This window comes from Acinonyx jubatus, chromosome B2 (assembly GCF_027475565.1).
Source record: "Acinonyx jubatus isolate Ajub_Pintada_27869175 chromosome B2, VMU_Ajub_asm_v1.0, whole genome shotgun sequence".
In the NCBI taxonomy this organism is placed as follows: Eukaryota; Metazoa; Chordata; class Mammalia; order Carnivora; family Felidae; genus Acinonyx; species Acinonyx jubatus.
In genome coordinates this window covers 108,765,754-108,780,443 of record NC_069385.1, presented here as the reverse complement: position 1 = coordinate 108,780,443, position 14,690 = coordinate 108,765,754, and the positions used below count along the sequence as shown (strand labels likewise).

General features: G+C 54.1%; 3 protein-coding genes across 6 annotated transcripts; 1 reads left to right on the top strand and 2 right to left on the bottom strand.

The window, feature by feature from the left end:
- Nucleotides 1–14: 14 nt before the first annotated feature.
- Nucleotides 15–5,066, bottom strand: LRRC73 (leucine rich repeat containing 73). The gene is made up of 6 exons (XM_053222763.1): nucleotides 3,014–5,066; nucleotides 2,225–2,385; nucleotides 1,760–1,882; nucleotides 1,276–1,371; nucleotides 901–1,128; nucleotides 15–752 (listed from the first exon to the last, which is right to left on the bottom strand). Exons 1-6 carry the CDS (start codon nucleotides 3,283–3,285, stop codon nucleotides 682–684), a joined length of 951 nt encoding a protein of 316 aa, XP_053078738.1. The 5' UTR covers nucleotides 3,286–5,066; the 3' UTR covers nucleotides 15–681.
- Nucleotide 5,067: 1 nt separating this feature from the next.
- On the bottom strand, nucleotides 5,068–9,806 carry YIPF3 (Yip1 domain family member 3). Of its 3 annotated transcripts, none has more exons than XM_015071213.3 (10): nucleotides 9,565–9,806; nucleotides 8,754–8,951; nucleotides 8,451–8,557; nucleotides 7,094–7,139; nucleotides 6,862–6,954; nucleotides 6,582–6,713; nucleotides 6,271–6,384; nucleotides 5,949–6,072; nucleotides 5,729–5,856; nucleotides 5,068–5,256 (listed from the first exon to the last, which is right to left on the bottom strand). In XM_015071213.3, the coding sequence occupies exons 1-10, from the start codon at nucleotides 9,643–9,645 to the stop codon at nucleotides 5,194–5,196; spliced, it is 1,086 nt and encodes a 361-aa protein (XP_014926699.2). In that variant the 5' UTR covers nucleotides 9,646–9,806; the 3' UTR covers nucleotides 5,068–5,193. The 3 variants fall into 3 exon arrangements, with proteins under 3 accessions (XP_014926699.2, XP_014926701.2, XP_014926700.2); XM_015071215.3 differs by having other exon boundaries at nucleotides 5,121–5,260; nucleotides 9,565–9,805; XM_015071214.3 differs by lacking the exon at nucleotides 5,068–5,256 and having other exon boundaries at nucleotides 5,631–5,856; nucleotides 9,565–9,805.
- Nucleotides 9,807–9,855: 49 nt separating this feature from the next.
- On the top strand, nucleotides 9,856–13,862 carry POLR1C (RNA polymerase I and III subunit C). 2 transcript variants are annotated; one of them, XM_015071216.3, is made up of 9 exons: nucleotides 9,856–10,005; nucleotides 10,121–10,192; nucleotides 11,655–11,762; nucleotides 11,999–12,131; nucleotides 12,420–12,539; nucleotides 12,630–12,782; nucleotides 12,957–13,106; nucleotides 13,220–13,336; nucleotides 13,485–13,862. In XM_015071216.3, exons 1-9 carry the CDS (start codon nucleotides 9,937–9,939, stop codon nucleotides 13,601–13,603), a joined length of 1,041 nt encoding a protein of 346 aa, XP_014926702.1. In that variant the 5' UTR covers nucleotides 9,856–9,936; the 3' UTR covers nucleotides 13,604–13,862. The 2 variants fall into 2 exon arrangements, with proteins under 2 accessions (XP_014926702.1, XP_026913486.1); XM_027057685.2 differs by having other exon boundaries at nucleotides 9,913–10,005; nucleotides 10,100–10,192; nucleotides 13,485–13,703.
- Nucleotides 13,863–14,690: the final 828 nt, after the last annotated feature.

Sequence of the window (14,690 nt, the reverse complement as noted above, 5' to 3'; positions counted from 1 at the left end):
GCCATTCTTGAGCCTTCCCAGTTCTAGTCAAATTCTGCTCTTTGCTAGTGAGTCTCCCCTGCCCTTCTCTGCTTGGGATGTCCGTGGCCACAGAGCGTCAGGCAGTGAGAGAAGGTGCACCTCAAGTGACCTTGGCAGGGCCCCTGAGTCTCCCCTTGAGGTAGGTAGGGTCCAGCCCACCTGTGGAGGCGGTCTCTTTGCCTCAGTTACGATTCTTACGGGGGGCCTGTGTAAGGTGTCGCCCCAGGACCCCAGGTCCTAGAAGTCCGAGACCTGAGCCTGACCTGTTAGATATTTGGGGCCAGTGGATGCTGCCTGGAACTTGGGCTGCGGGGTGGCACTGCCCCCTAGTGTCTAATAGTTCCAATTCCTCCCCTACTGCCAGCCCCCCAGGGACCACAGCCACACACCAGGTTGTAGAGTTAATAAAATCTCTTCCGAGCCAGCGGGTTGCAGCCAGAGCTGCCAACAAGTCCAGAGGCGTTGCCTTGGGTTCAAGTGCCCCCGAGGCTGTTGCTCAGTCAGCTTCCAGAGCTTCCCACCACTGCCGGGAGCTACCAGAGCCCCAGCCACCCCCCACCCTCCCTCCCTCCCAGGCCCCAGGGCCTGACCCTGATATTTGGGACAAGGTGCTGGGGACATAGACAAAATGTAATGATGTGCAGAAGCCCAAGTGGAGAGTCACATCTCGGTCTCAGCCAACAGACTGTCACCGAGTCCTGAAGTCATGAGCACCATCTGAGAGCTGGGATCTGTGGAAGGGCAGAGGGGTGTTCAGACCGCCATTCATTCCACCAGGGACACAAATCTGGTGAGACATAGCCTAGGTTTCCCACACCCACTCTCCCTGGTCCCGGGCCTCTTCCAGATCTGGCTCTGATCAACCCTTGGGGCTCTTACCACTGGGGCACATCCAGGAGCTGCTGCTCCTCTGGTGGGCAGCAGGCTCCCGCCCTCTCTCTCGTTCCTGGGTGTCGCCAGCCCCTCCCGCCACCTCCTCCTCCTCCTCTCCCTCTGAGAGGAGGTCACAGATCTGTTGCTGCAGCTCTGGGCTAATGCTGTTCTCAGCCAACACCAGGCTCCGCAAAGCCGTGGGGTAATTTTCTACCATGTCCAGCAGGGTCTGAGGTGGGGGAAGAATGCGGAAGAGGAGGAACACAGTTAAGGCGGCTTCACACTCCAGCCTGCCACCCCTTCAGTATGTCCACAGACACGTGAGCTCCCCTGCACCCCCACCTCTAGCCCATACCCAGACATGAAAACTTCTCACCTGAGCTGACTGGTTGGTGAGCCCTGTGCCCTCCAAGTCTAGGACTTCTAAGGTGCGGCTGGAGGCCACAGCTACAGCCAGCATCCCTGCCACATGGTCACCTGGGGAGGCAGCACACATGCACAGTCACCTGCAGTCGTGAGCGGGCCTGCTAACCCTTCCTCCCCACTGCCTCCCCAGTGTCCTAACAACCCTAGATCCCACCCCTGCGCCAGCAAATGCTGACAGTTGGTAGGTGGCCAATAGGGGGGCACTGTGGCCAGTGAACCGATGAAGCAAGCCAGGCCCAGGGGTGGTGATGGATACTTTGATGCACCTGTTGGTCATTTGGTCCTCCACATAAGCGGCTTCTCTGCTATCTTCCAGATCCCCCTTCCTTCCCCCCCCCCCACCGTGGTGGGGTTACCATGACAACCAAAGGGTCCTGAACTGGAGCTCTTGGATGGGGATGGGGTGGTGAGACTCGCAGGGGGCTTCCTTGAGCCTCACCCAGGGGGTTGTAGTCCAGATTGAGGACGCGGACCTGGGAGCTGTGGGCCACAGCAATCGCGAGGCGGCTCCAGCCCTTAGGGGTGATGCCAGGGTTGGCACTCAGCGTTAGCTCCTTCAAGCCTGGGCAGAATCGAAGGGAGAAACCAGGATGGAGTCTGTTCCTCTTCAAGCCCCTCCCCTGCCCTGGATCTCTGGGGTTTCCCTGGTGGCAGAGAGCCACCCTACCCCCACCACAGAGCTCCAGGGCCATTAGAGACACATGCCTTCCTTGTCCACTGCAGCCTGGATGCCTGAGTCTCTGTTCTGCTGAGGCCCCAATCCATCTCCTTCCTGGGAGGATTTAAAACACATTCTCACCCACATTCAGAGCCCTCAGCTTTGGACCACACCCCCTGCTCTCTGCACCTGGTTTTTTCATCAAGGCCATATCAGCCCATGCCCTCAGCAGGGCCTCTCTCTCACCTGACTTGGCTCCATCTGGGGGGAGGAGGCCACAGATGAGGTTGATGGCTTCATCACCCAGCATGCAGTCCCCCAGGTCCAGAGCCACAAGGGCAGGGTGGAGGGCCAGGGCTGGGTTCAGCAAGGCCAGCCCTGCATCTGTCAGGGGACTCCCATGTAGGCTGAGGGGGTGAGACCAGAGAGCAAAGGTCACTGCAGTCATCAGCCCTATCTGTAAGGGAAGGATCCCCTTCCCTTATGTGAGCCCTAAAGGTGAGAAGGATACCTGTCATAGCACTTGGGAGAGGCCCTGGGGAGGGAGAAAGAAAATTCTAGATTCTAAAGGAATACAGGTAGAAGGGGAATTTGGCTTCTTTTCTAGGTTAGGGATTGAGATCCAGGACAGAGCACAGAGGAGTGTGGTGGGTTGGTGGGTTGGGATTCTTCAGTGGGCAAATGTAGGGGCAGGGGTCTAATCCCCAGGAGAGTTCCTTCTTGAGACCTGAGGAGCTGCTCCCAAGAAGTCAAGGCCGGTGATTAGGTGGGGAGGTACACGTGCCCTGCCAGAAAGGGGTGGGTATCCCATCGCATTTGGGGTGGGGCTGCGGGTGCAAAGCCCGGAGGTAAGGGATGTGCTAGGAGGGGGTCGTGGAGGCATGGGCAGAGGGATGGGGAGATGGTGTGCAGGGGTGAGAAGACAGGCTGGTGCAGAGACAGCTACAGGAAGGTGTGTGGAGGAACAGGCGGTGGCAGGGGGCGTGTGAAGAGGGATGCAGTGCCCGGGACCCCCTTGCGAGGGAGCGCACTCACAAGAGGGACTGGATGGAGCGGTTGGTCCGCAGCGCCTCTGCCAGCTGCTTGATGCGGCTGGGACTGGACACGACGCCTAGGTTAAGGTTGAGCTGCGCCAGGGACGTGGCCCCGGCCAGGGCCCGGCAGATGCGGCCGAAGTCGCGGTCGCAGAGGCGGCAGCCGCGCAGTGAGAGCAGGCGCACGGCGTTGTCGCGCAGGCCGCGGCAGATGTCCCGCACCTCGGCGCCTGACAGCGGTTCCCCCGAAATCTGGATGGAGCTGGGCAGCATCGTACCCACGGCTGGGCCTCCGGGGCCGGGGCGCGGGCCGCGGCCGAGGTTGGCGGGGCCGAGGGCGGGGTCGCGGCTGGGGTCGGGGCCTGGGCTTGGGTCGCGGACGGAGCGGGGGCAGAGGCGGTGGCAGAGGTGCAGGCGGCTGCGGCGGCTGCGGCGGGGGCGGGGGCGGCGGCTGCGGCGGCGGCGAAGGCGAAGGCAAAGAGCTTCGGGGCCCGCGGAGGTTGCGGAGGCTCTGAGGTCGCCGGCTGGGCTGAGACCGCGCGGCGCTGGGGTCGGGGCGGACCGTGCCGTCCGTGTCTGGGAGACGGGCCGGAGCGCGCGGTCCGGGGCCAGGCGGGCGCTGCTTCGCGCTTGTCCTCGTTCCTCGCGGTCGCTGCGGCGGCTTAGGGGCCTCGGTTCAGGTCATGCGGGACCCGCTCCGGCTCGGAGGCCGCATCTGCTCTCTCCCTTCCTGCAGCCCGGCTCCCCTACCGCCCCGCTGGGAGAGCCCGAAGCGGGCAGGCGGGCAGCGGGCAGCCGGCGGCGGGCGGCAGCACCGGCTGGGGCTGCGGCTCCTGCGCCTGAGCGGGCGGTGGGTTCCCATGGCAACGGTCGCGTCACCGCCGCTTGCCCCGCCCCCTGCCCGGCCTAGGCCACGCGGCCCCGGGTTTGCGCACACCGGGAGCTCTGGAGCGGTGGGGCCGCTCTTCCCCTGGGCGTGGGCCCGAACACCGCTCGGAAAGTAGGTAGTAGAGTTGAGGCCTGGGAAGAGCAGGGGGTGTGGCAGGGAGAAGGCAGTCACGTCACGTGGAGGTGGCATTTGGGACTGTTACCAGCTGCTTCTGCCCATTCCTCCGTCGTTCCTTCTCCCTAAGGGCCAGACCCTCGGTGTCTTCGCCTGCATCTTGTGCACGCCCTCCCATCCAGTTTGGAGGACCCCACGACCCCGTAATCCGGGCCTCGCCCGCCCTCCTTGACAAGCGGCGCCGCGCACGCTGAGGAGGGGCGGGGCGGCAGGTGAGCACTTCCCCTCGCCCCTCGCCAAGATGGCTGCCCCGCAGCGGAGGCCTCGGGGGACCACGGGCAGAGGTGGTCGTAGCTGCCAGGCACACGGGCACCCTGAAGGGTCCCTGGGCCAGGTAAGCCTCAAGAAGGTGCAGGGTGCTGGTGCCACCCCTTCCCCAGATGCTGACGTCAGTGACCGAGCCTCTCCGTACCTGTGACATTGGGGTAGCCCAATTAAAGGGCGTGCTAGATTCGGCGACCTGGAGTGGTGACAACTGTTAAGTGGGCTGGAACTTTCAGGAAGAGTACACTGCAGAGGGTGCACAGTGCTGTTCTGTTCGCACTCTGTCCACATAAGGGCATGTCACCTGAGTTACCTGAGGCCCCATGTTACCTGATCCACACCATCACCAAGTGGACAAAGTGCCCCCAACGTGGGGCCACATAGGGCAAATGAAGGGCACATCTTTCTTGCCTTTTACTAGGAGGGAAAGATGCTGACCCAGATTAACTCGGGTAAAGGTAAAAAAAAAAAAATAAATAAAAAAAATAAGCATAGTGAAGGGAGGTCGACAATTCTATTTCATTAACCACCTGATTTAACTCGTTAAGTAGAGCCGATTAAATGGATGGTGGGGTGGATGGTGCTATGCTTGGGGTGCTGGTTGTTTTTAGGAACGAATAGCACTCCTGAAAAGGACAGAAGAAACCGATGGCTTTGTTCCTCTGGCCCCAGTATAACCAGCACAAAGCCAAGTTTGGCTTCAAATGTGAGCTCCCACAGGAAAATTATCACTGCTCCACTGGTGTCCCGAGTGAGGCTGAGCCCACTCAAGCTGGGTGCACTCCTCCATCAGACTTAATGGTTCCTGTGTCTGAGGCCTCCCTGCTGCTCCATGGGTCAGGTGTCCCCTGCCCTCAGGGGCAGGTTCCAGGTTCAGTCACTGCTTTCAATGTAGTCTGGGCTGTCCCACCATCATCCTGCCTGGATGAGGGTATAAAAGAGAGAACACGTGCCATTACCACCAGTGACAGAAAAACAGCAAAGTGTATAGGAAGTAGGGTGGCAGGGAGGACCACTGGAATGGCAGCTGCAGTTCCAAACTTCAATCAATATTTTAATTACCAAGTCTATATTTAGCAAGACACCGTGGGAGAGTTAAAGAGGAAGGAAGGAGTAGGTGGAGAGAGGGCCTCAGAGGAGCTGACCCACTTTCTGCACTGGCTGCAGAGCCCTGCAGTCCTGGCCAGGGGTTCCTGGCCTTGTGCCCTTCAGAAGCCCCAAGAGGCATCAGGGAGTTGCTTAAGTGGCTACAGCTCTGAGGCAGCTGCAGACCCCATCAAAAAGACACATGTCATCAATACTGTTCTTTAATCTTCCTCTGCTCCGAAGATGGGGGGAGAGGGGGCCGGCCAAGGGTTTCAGGTGGGGTCAGTGTGACTGCAGGGTCACCATAACAGCCTTGGCTGTGGCATTGAGCACGGTGGCAGGAAGCCTAGCAGCAGGGAGCGCGGCAGGGATGTCTCTGGGGACCCTCTGCATAGGCGGGATGTTGGGGCCCTCCAGCGTGTCCAGGATCCCTGAAAGGAGGAGAATGGAAGGTGAGAGTTGGCTCGACCCTGCCCGAGGAAGCTGTTTCCTTCCCCCACATTCAGGCCCTCCTGTCACTTACCCTCTACCACCTTGTGGTAGGCAAAATGCAGATAGAGCAGGAAAAGCATGTGTAGGGCGGCCAGGGTGCCACAGAGGAGCAGCCGCTGTGTGGGGCCCACAGTCCGTGACACCAACACTGCCACCTAGGGCCACAGGAATACAGCTCAGAGGGCCTAGCTCCAAAGTGAGCAGTGTGGAGAAGACACTCCTACCCAGAGCGGAACCACTTTTGGGCTCTTAGCCATTTGGAGCCCTTTGTGGGGTTCAGCCCAAGGTCTGGGCGGTTTTCCCTAACTCCCTGGGAGGTTAGCCCACCCTTGGCAACCTCTTGCCCAGCTTACCATGCGTAGAGTAGACAGTCCACCCACCAGCAACCAGAAGAGGTAGAAGAGGGCATGGAGGTGGATGTTATAGGTGATGAACAGGACAATGCAGTGCCCAAAGAGGCCATAGCCCTGGGAAAGAAAATGGTGGGGAGGAAAATCACTCAGGCCGGGCTGGCCTCTGAGCTCTCATGCAGACTCTGAGAAATAAATGATCCAGTGGCCAGCTCATCCCATTCCAGGCCCTGGGGCCCTAGGACAGATGCAGAGCAAGGCCTGGCTGCTCTTTTTAAGACCACCCTTGCCCACCACCATGCTGGACTCCTTACCAGCAATGCCAGCATCTGGAGCATGGTGATCTGGGCGTTGCACAGGTAGGCGAGGAAGTAAATGAAAGACGAGACACCCAGCCAGTAGCCGAAGCAGGTGCCAATGGCTGTACCCATCAGGGTGCCCTCCCGCTGTGGGGTGAAGGCTCTGCTTAGTCCTGGGAGGCCTCTGGACTCAGCCTCACCTAGGGCTTTCCTCAGGGGCTGCTTCTACCTCACTCCATCGTGGGCAGCTTTCAACTTAGTTCAGCCACCCCCCAAAGTCCTTTGTCCTGCTTACAATAATGGTGTCAGATGTCTTCATCCCATGGAGGAGGATGGCAACCAGCGTGAAGACCAGCATGAGAGGTCCATAGAGTTCACCTGCGATTTTCTGTCAATATACCAACTCATTCAGGCTGGAGGGTACAATGGCTCTTCTGTTTATGTCTTCCTTGGCTTTGCCTGGTGGCCCCACCCTCTGCCCTCGTGCCTCCCCCAGCTCTTCCAGACATGCTACCTTGGGTATTCACCTGGGGGAAGTTGACCATCTTGATAGGGATCATGGACTCCAGGAGCCTGGGAGAAGAGGGGAGAGGAGAGATGAGTAGCCCTAGGCTATGAAGTTCTGGAGGGCCTGAATCTTATTACATCTCTAACTCCAGAGAACATGCTAGATGGCAAAGGGAAAAGAGGGTAGTAAAGACAGACAAGGAATGAGAAAATAACTTCCTTGTCCCTAAAAATGCTCCCAGGAAGGACATCCTTCGGATACTGTGCTAACATGCAGAAGCAATATGGAGAACTCAGAAAGCCCACCTGGGCCTTGTGAGAGGGCTTGGCGATTTACCTATTTGACCTGCTCCCCTTTAAAGACAGGCAAACCTCAGCAGAGAATGCCAAGAATTCAGGGCTGTGATGATGAAGCCCTGGGAGAGGTTTAGAGGGAAAGGTTTACTGGAGGGAACCAGTGTGTCTCCTGCATCTTCCTGCTTACCAATTTCTCCAGGCACCACTGAACATCGTCTCGGAAAGTACATGTGAACTGGTATGAAAACTCCACACAGAAGGAATAAAAGTACAAGTCACTTCTGCCCACTTCTTAGGTGGCCAACTTTTAATAATACCTTGGATTGTGGCTTCATTTTACTTCCTTTGGAAAACCTATCCTGTCCCACCCTCTACCTACTCTGGGTCAGGTATCCCTTCTGTGTGTTCCATCAGAGCAAATAAATGCTCTATTGTAACTGCACTCGAAGGCAAGGCTCCCAGCTATCTTCACCCTCTGTCTTCAATGAGACCTAAGTATTACAGGGCCCAGCACAGAGCAAATGCTTAATAAATGGCTGCTAAGTGGTACTGGGTATTTGATAAATATTGTTTAAATTAAAGGATGAACAAAAGATCCAAACCAAAATTAGATCCACTTCTTGAAAAGTCATTCAAAACTATGTGCTGATATTGTGGTTCAGAGACTGTTCTGGTGGTGGGAATAAAAAAAATAAATAAAATAAAACTGAGCTTGTTTCTGAGGTCTCTGGGGAGACTGACTCGGAATCAGCATCGCCCAAGTGTCACCTGTTAGAGGAAAGCACAGAGTTCTGTAGGAACACCAGGAGAGGACAAACTGGGAATGGGGTTGAAGAATGGGGGACAGAGGTGACATCTGAGCTAGGTGTTGAGAGAAGAAGAGTAGTTTGCTACACAAGGAAGAGGAGGAAGGCAATGTGTTATCACCATGTCCTGTTCTGTGACTGGTAAGACATACAGTGTAGCTGGGGTACAGGTGCAATGATGAGGGCTGGTGGGGCCATGAAGAGGGGAGCCTAAGGGCTTGGTATCTGGTTGTGGTTTGGATGAAGGATTAGGTGTTAGGAGAAGGATCCTCACCTGCTTCGCACCTGGGCAGGCTCCACATCAAAGTAGGGTCTCAGGATGTCGATGTTGGCGTACAAGCTGAAGGCCCTGGAGGCTTGTCTCTTCCCTGCCTGCCACATCTGAAGTAAGGAAGACAGAAGTGGGGTGGGTTGGGATTGTGAGACCCTAGACTATAGTCCCCGTTGCTTATTTTCCATTGGATTTCTACATGGTTCTATGGGGTCAGACAACGTGGGGTGAGCTTCAACACAACTTCAGAACTTGCGGCCTGCCTAGGCATACTTTTCCACCTGCTAGGGATCCAGTCTTGCTTACCTGATCAGCCACCTGCCGGCTCAGCTGTCCCTTGAAGCCCTTCATGCCCAGGAACTCCCCATCCTCCTCTTCCGCAGCAGCTGCATCGGCATCTACTTCTTCCTCGCGCAGGCGCTGATGCAACTCACCCATGTCCTCGAAGCTGGAGCCTGAGGTATCATCCATGTTCTCCATGTCAATCACAGCTGAGCCTCCACCCTGTGAAGACAATGGCTTCTGGAGTGCAAGATCTTTCTGCTCCACCTGTACGTCCTCCTATTGGTCGCAGGGTTTGGGACTTTGTTAGTCCACTGCTGGGGATATGGCTTGGAATCGCCATAGATCAGGCCGCTCTCTTTCCCTCATTTGCTCTCAGAATGCTTGGTTGTCTGGTTCTCCTTTCTAGCCTGGGAAACCCATTCCCTGTCTTGCATATATGTCTTTCTTCTACCTTCCCAGTTAAATTCTCAGAGGGCTGCAAAAGTACCCATTTCCTTTGTCTTTTCCAACCCCCAAACCAGGCTGTGCACACAGCATGGTTTTAGCCAGTGCCAGTGAATACCGCCCGCTCCCTCGCCATGCCTGACCCCGATCGGCCAACACAAACTTGTCTGGAAAGCAAGAGCAGGGGGGCGCAGAGAGCTGAGGCCCTCTGGCTGGACCTTTCAGGTCGGCACTAGTCCCACAGACTTTCGTGTATACCAAGATCCAAAGGAGGGAACAAGTGTTGCAAATGGAACAGATTTCCAAGCTCCGAGGGAGAGTCTCCACGACACCTCAGGGCGATTGCCAGCCCCGGGGCTGGTAGCAGCCGGAGCCTTGGGGCGATTACCTGGATGTTTTCTTCGAACCCTCCCCATTCCGGACCAGCCCCGCTTCGGGCGCCGCCGGCCGGCGCCGCTGTAGTTGCCATGTCCCTCGAGGGCTCCCGTCACTGAAGCCCGCGCTAGTCCAGCGCGCGGAGGAGTGGGAGAGACGCGGGCCTGAAGGAGGGAGATGTCCAGGGGCGAGAAAGAGAGGTGAGTTCAACCGGAACGCAAAAAGGAGAAACCCGGATGTTTGGCCAAAACTTCCGGAAGCTGGGGACGTGGACGGAGTCTGGGCAGAGTCTCGCGATACTTAGATCCCGGGTGCGTTGCCACGGAGACGGAGGTGGGGGGCGCGCGCGCCAGTTTGCTGCCCTAGTCACGTGGAGGGGTTGAAGATGGCGGCTGCTCAGGCGGTGGAAGAAATGCGGACCCGCGTGGTTCTAGGAGAGTTCGGGGTTCGCAATGTAAGCCTATGGCCTTGAACTCGGGAAGGAAAAATGAGAGTGGGACAGGGATGGGGTGGGGTTGGGCGGGCTTGCCCTACCTGCCCTTTCGCAGACTCCCGTCTTTTTACTCTAGGTTCATACCACTGACTTTCCTGGTAACTATTCGGGTTATGATGATGCCTGGGACCAAGACCGCTTCGAGAAGGTACGTGGATTTGGAGAGGGTGTTAAGAACCGACCGTGTATCTGGGCAGCCTGTGCCTCAGAAGCAGCCCTGGTGGTATGCTCCGTTCCTAAAACGTTTGAGCAATGTGCTAAGGCGCTTCGTGTACACGGTTTCTGCCCTGTTCGAGGAGCAAGATGTTTAGTCTTGTGGGAGAAGAACGTACGTAAGTGATTCCAGTGTAATGCGGTAAAGGCGGTTGATAGAGATAAGGACAACCGGGGATGGGGTGATCCCACAAAGGCACTTAATCTAGAAGGGGAATGGGGTTGGGGGCAGCGGTATGGAAGATTTACTTCCTGAAGAAGATGACATCTGGATTGAGCCCTGATGAGTAGAATCTGAGAACAGGGAAGGGTGAGGAGGGACTAAGACTAGAAGCGAAATTATAAAGGCTTTGTGAACTGTGTTCCAGGAACGTCCAAGCAGTTTATTATTGCTAGAATGTAAAATGGGGAGCATGAGTGGTAGGCAAGATTGAAGTGCGTCTTAGACCCTGTAAGTAATGGGGAGTTTTTGAAGAGCTCTGAAGTGGACATGATCTGCAGCCTAAATGATTGGGACAGAACGAGTTGAAGATCCAATAGGGCAGTCAGATTTGTGACAGAATTGCATAGAGGAACTGAGGTTGAAAACATGAACTCAGATTGTAATCAGGAAAATAGAGCAAAAGGGATATAGAAGGTAAGTTTGATAATTGCTTTGGTGTGGGCTTTGAGGAGGAAATATAAAAGGACCTAATTTGAGGAGCTGCTTTGATGGCTGGTGGTGTCATTTACTGATGAGAAATAGATCTAGGGGAAGGGAATGATGCTGCATTTAAGTTTCCTGTATATGGAGAAGTTTAGCAGGCTAGTACTAGGTGTGTTTGAAATGAGATCAGAAGTGAGATATAATTTGGGGTTTTTTAGTATATGTGGTTGTTAAAACCATGAGTGTGATTGAGGTCATCTTGGAGAGAGACAGAAAAACCTGGGAAATAGTGACATTGGTGAAGTGGGTCGAAGAAAGTGAATTTAGAAGGATTCGTCAGAGAAGGAGGAAGAGAACCAGAAGATTGGTACTCAGAAGTCAAGGCAGAGTTCGAAAATGAAGGGATTCTATCAATGCTGAATGCAGCAGAGAAGTCTAGTAGGATAAGGATTGAGTAATGTCAACTCCATTAAGCAGTATGGAAGCCTATTCTCTAGTAGAATAGTTTCTGAGGATAGTTGGGCTGGAAGCCACATTACAGAGAATTTTACATAAGTAGAGGATGAAAACAGGGAAACTTTTCAAGAGCCTAATAAGGGATTGGGGGAGAAAGGAACATTTATCAGGGACACCTGGTCAAAGGGAGGTTCTTGGGTGAGTGCGAATGTTAATACACTGGGAGGAATGTCCAGGGGGGAAGGTGTTGACTCCAGAGAGCAGGCTTCATTTAGTGCTTTTTCTGTCCCCGCAGAATTTCCGTGTGGATGTAGTGCACTTGGATGAAAACTCATTGGAGTTTGACATGGTGGGAATTGATGCAGCCATTGCCAATGCTTTTCGGCGCATTTTATTAGCTGAGGTATTTATTTTGGTGACAAAGGTGGAGTTGCGTGGGAAACTGTGCCATCACCATACTTGTAGAATTGTCTCAAGGTGCCCCTTTCCTTTAGTTTTCTTGCAGTTTTGCTGAGCATTCCTCATACACTTTTTACTAAGCAATTCTTCTTTTAGGAAGAGGTCCCCCTGTCAGGAAGTGGGAGTAAATGGGGAATCTGTAGGGTCTTTGTTGGAGAACGATTCTGTTTTCTTGGGCAGGTGCCAACCATGGCTGTGGAAAAGGTCCTGGTGTACAACAACACGTCCATTGTCCAGGATGAGATCCTTGCTCATCGCTTGGGGCTCATTCCCATTCATGCTGATCCCCGTCTTTTTGAATATCGGAACCAAGGTGAGAGAGAAAATGAAATTTTGGGAAAATGGGAGCAGCTTTCTTCTGAAGTAGATTCTGGAGTCATACTGCCTGTGTTCAAATCCTGGATTGATTACTGTATGACCTCGAGCAAGTTACTGATCTTTTGGTGTGTATCTGTTCTTATCTGTGTGAACACTTGCCCTTGCCTACTGTAACTTGTCCGGAAGACTAAATGATAAATTTAAGTTAATGCACTCAGCATAGTGCCTAGCACCCAAATGTTCAGTAGTTCTTTAACAGCTTCTACTTTCTCCCTTTGTGCAGGAGATGAAGAAGGTACAGAGATAGATACTCTACAGTTTCGGCTTCAGGTCAGGTGCACTCGGAACCCCCATGCTGCTAAAGATTCCTCTGACCCCAATGAACTCTATGTGAACCATAAAGGTAAGTAGTGGTAGGGCGAGCAAGAGGCCCACTTCTTGGTAGGTGCTGGTTTTAAGGAGTGAGGCTTTTCTGATGTGCTTCTTTCCCCAGTGTACACCAGGCACATGACATGGGTGCCCCTGGGGAATCAGGCTGACCTCTTCCCAGAGGGCACGATCAGACCAGTGCATGATGATATTCTCATCGCTCAGCTACGGCCTGGCCAGGAGATTGACTTACTCATGCACTGTGTCAAGGGCATTGGTAAGAACTTTGTTGGCTGTCCTGGGCAGAGTGGTTTGATTACAGTGGAGTGAGGTGTGACTGAAGGGCTCAGCTGAGATGTCCTAACAAGGAGCAAGCTGGTGGGCCTCTGCCGTTAGGGGTTTGTAGAATGTGAAGGTTTCCCCCCAGGCTGTTTTACTCTCTTCCCTCCAGGCAAGGATCATGCCAAGTTTTCACCTGTGGCAACAGCCAGTTACAGGCTTCTGCCAGACATCACCCTGCTTGAGCCTGTGGAAGGGGATGCAGCGGAGGAGCTGAGGCGGTGCTTCTCGCCTGGTGTTATTGAGGTGCAGGAAGTCCAAGGTATGACATTTGGGATACCCGTTCAGGTCAGGACCTAAAGTATATTTCCTGTGAAGGTAGCATAAGTGAAAGCTCTGGGCTCGTGTATTTAGAACACGGTTTGTTTTCACTAGGTAAAAAGGTGGCCAGAGTTGCCAATCCCCGGCTAGATACCTTCAGCAGAGAAGTGTTCCGGAACGAGAAGCTAAAGAAGGTTGTACGACTTGCTCGAGTTCGGGACCACTATATCTGTGAGTGTCAGGTTGGGGGCGTAGGGTGAAGTGGGGCAGGTCTTTGGTGCTGCCGCTTCTTTGTAGAGTCCAGATGTAGAGTCTGCGTAGCTTAATACGGGAGCTTTTGCGAGCCCTGCCTGAGCTGAAGTGTCTCTTTGGTTTCCAGTTTCTGTCGAGTCAACAGGGGTGTTGCCGCCAGAGGTGCTAGTGAGTGAAGCCATCAAGGTACTGATGGGGAAGTGCCAACGGTTCTTGGATGAACTAGATGCAGTTCAGATGGACTGAGGTTTGCATGGGACTTACCGGCATGGCTGTGTTTGGATACTCAAGTATCCTAGCTGAAGATTTTGGGTCCTGACTTGCTGGTCACAGGACTGCTAGAGTCCAGTGTGACTGCAGGTCCTGGGTTTTCTGAGACAATCCCAGCCTTATTTTCAGTCAATACATTTCGTTAAATGTGCCACAAAATGTGACTTCCTGCCTTTGTAAGGCCTTAATGTAAATAAACTCACATCCAAATAAAAAATCTTTTTGCCAGAGACTACTTCTGGAGTTTTAGCCCCAATATATGGGGCCTCACCTTAGAAGAGGTTTGGCATTATTTGGCACTTAGGAACACAGGGTTCGGTGTTACTGCAGGTCAGGGCCAAGTCCTCTGAAGCCTCATCAGAGATACCAGGGGTGTCTGGGAGGCTCAGTTGAATGTCTGATTCTTGGTTTTGGTTCAGGTCCTGATGCCAGGGTTGTGGGATCAGGCCCCGCGTTGAGCTCTGTGCTGAGGGTGGAGCCAGCTTAAGATTCTCTCCCCTCCTCACGCTCAGGTAAAACAAAACAAAAAAACCTACCAAATTGAGGTGGTCTTTGGGGGCTCAGCCAGACCACAGAAAATTGTTTGCGCCACTTAATCTGTTTCCTAGATTACTACAAGTTTCTGAGGAAAAGGGGTGGTCCGTACCCATCAAGTCACATGGCTATCAGGTGTCACACAAGGAGGGATGGGTACCTAGCTGCCTCAGTTGGTAGAGCGTGCCACTCTTGTTCTCAGGATTGTAAGTTCATGCCCCATGTTGGGTGTAGAGGCTACTTAAAAATAAAATCTTTTAGGGGCGCCTAGGTGGTTCAGTTGGTTAAGCATCTGACTTCCACTCAGGTCGTGATCTCAGTTTGTGAGTTCAAGCCCCACATCAGGCTCTGTGATGACAGCTCAGAGCCTGGAGCTGCTTTGGATTCTGTGTCTCCCTCTCTCTCAGAAATAAATAATAGAACATTTAAAAAAAAAAAAAATCTTTTAAAAAAAGTGACACAAGGAACAGCAGCAGTTCCATTTGGACAGTCCCTCAGAGTCCAGTCTAGTGGCCACAGAAAACACTGG

What these genes read in the sequence shown, in the direction of transcription:
- LRRC73 (XM_053222763.1), bottom strand. Translation starts at nt 3,285, where the DNA reads ATGCTGCCCAGCTCCATCCAGATTTCGGGGGAACCGCTGTCAGGCGCC. An exon ending in CGCTCCATCCAGTCCCTCTT is followed by an intron (nt 2,386 to 3,013) that starts GTGAGTGCGCTC and finishes TCACCCCCTCAG; the next exon opens with CCTACATGGGAGTCCCCTGA. An exon ending in TCTGGACTACAACCCCCTGG is followed by an intron (nt 1,372 to 1,759) that starts GTGAGGCTCAAG and finishes CTGCCTCCCCAG; the next exon opens with GTGACCATGTGGCAGGGATG.
- YIPF3 (XM_015071213.3), bottom strand. Translation starts at nt 9,645, where the DNA reads ATGGCAACTACAGCGGCGCCGGCCGGCGGCGCCCGAAGCGGGGCTGGT. An exon ending in GCCGGCAGGTGGCTGATCAG is followed by an intron (nt 8,558 to 8,753) that starts GTAAGCAAGACT and finishes TCCTTACTTCAG; the next exon opens with ATGTGGCAGGCAGGGAAGAG. An exon ending in TCCAGATGCTGGCATTGCTG is followed by an intron (nt 6,385 to 6,581) that starts GTAAGGAGTCCA and finishes TTTCTTTCCCAG; the next exon opens with GGCTATGGCCTCTTTGGGCA.
- POLR1C (XM_015071216.3), top strand. Translation starts at nt 9,937, where the DNA reads ATGGCGGCTGCTCAGGCGGTGGAAGAAATGCGGACCCGCGTGGTTCTA. An exon ending in TTTTGAATATCGGAACCAAG is followed by an intron (nt 12,132 to 12,419) that starts GTGAGAGAGAAA and finishes CCCTTTGTGCAG; the next exon opens with GAGATGAAGAAGGTACAGAG. An exon ending in GCACTGTGTCAAGGGCATTG is followed by an intron (nt 12,783 to 12,956) that starts GTAAGAACTTTG and finishes TCTTCCCTCCAG; the next exon opens with GCAAGGATCATGCCAAGTTT.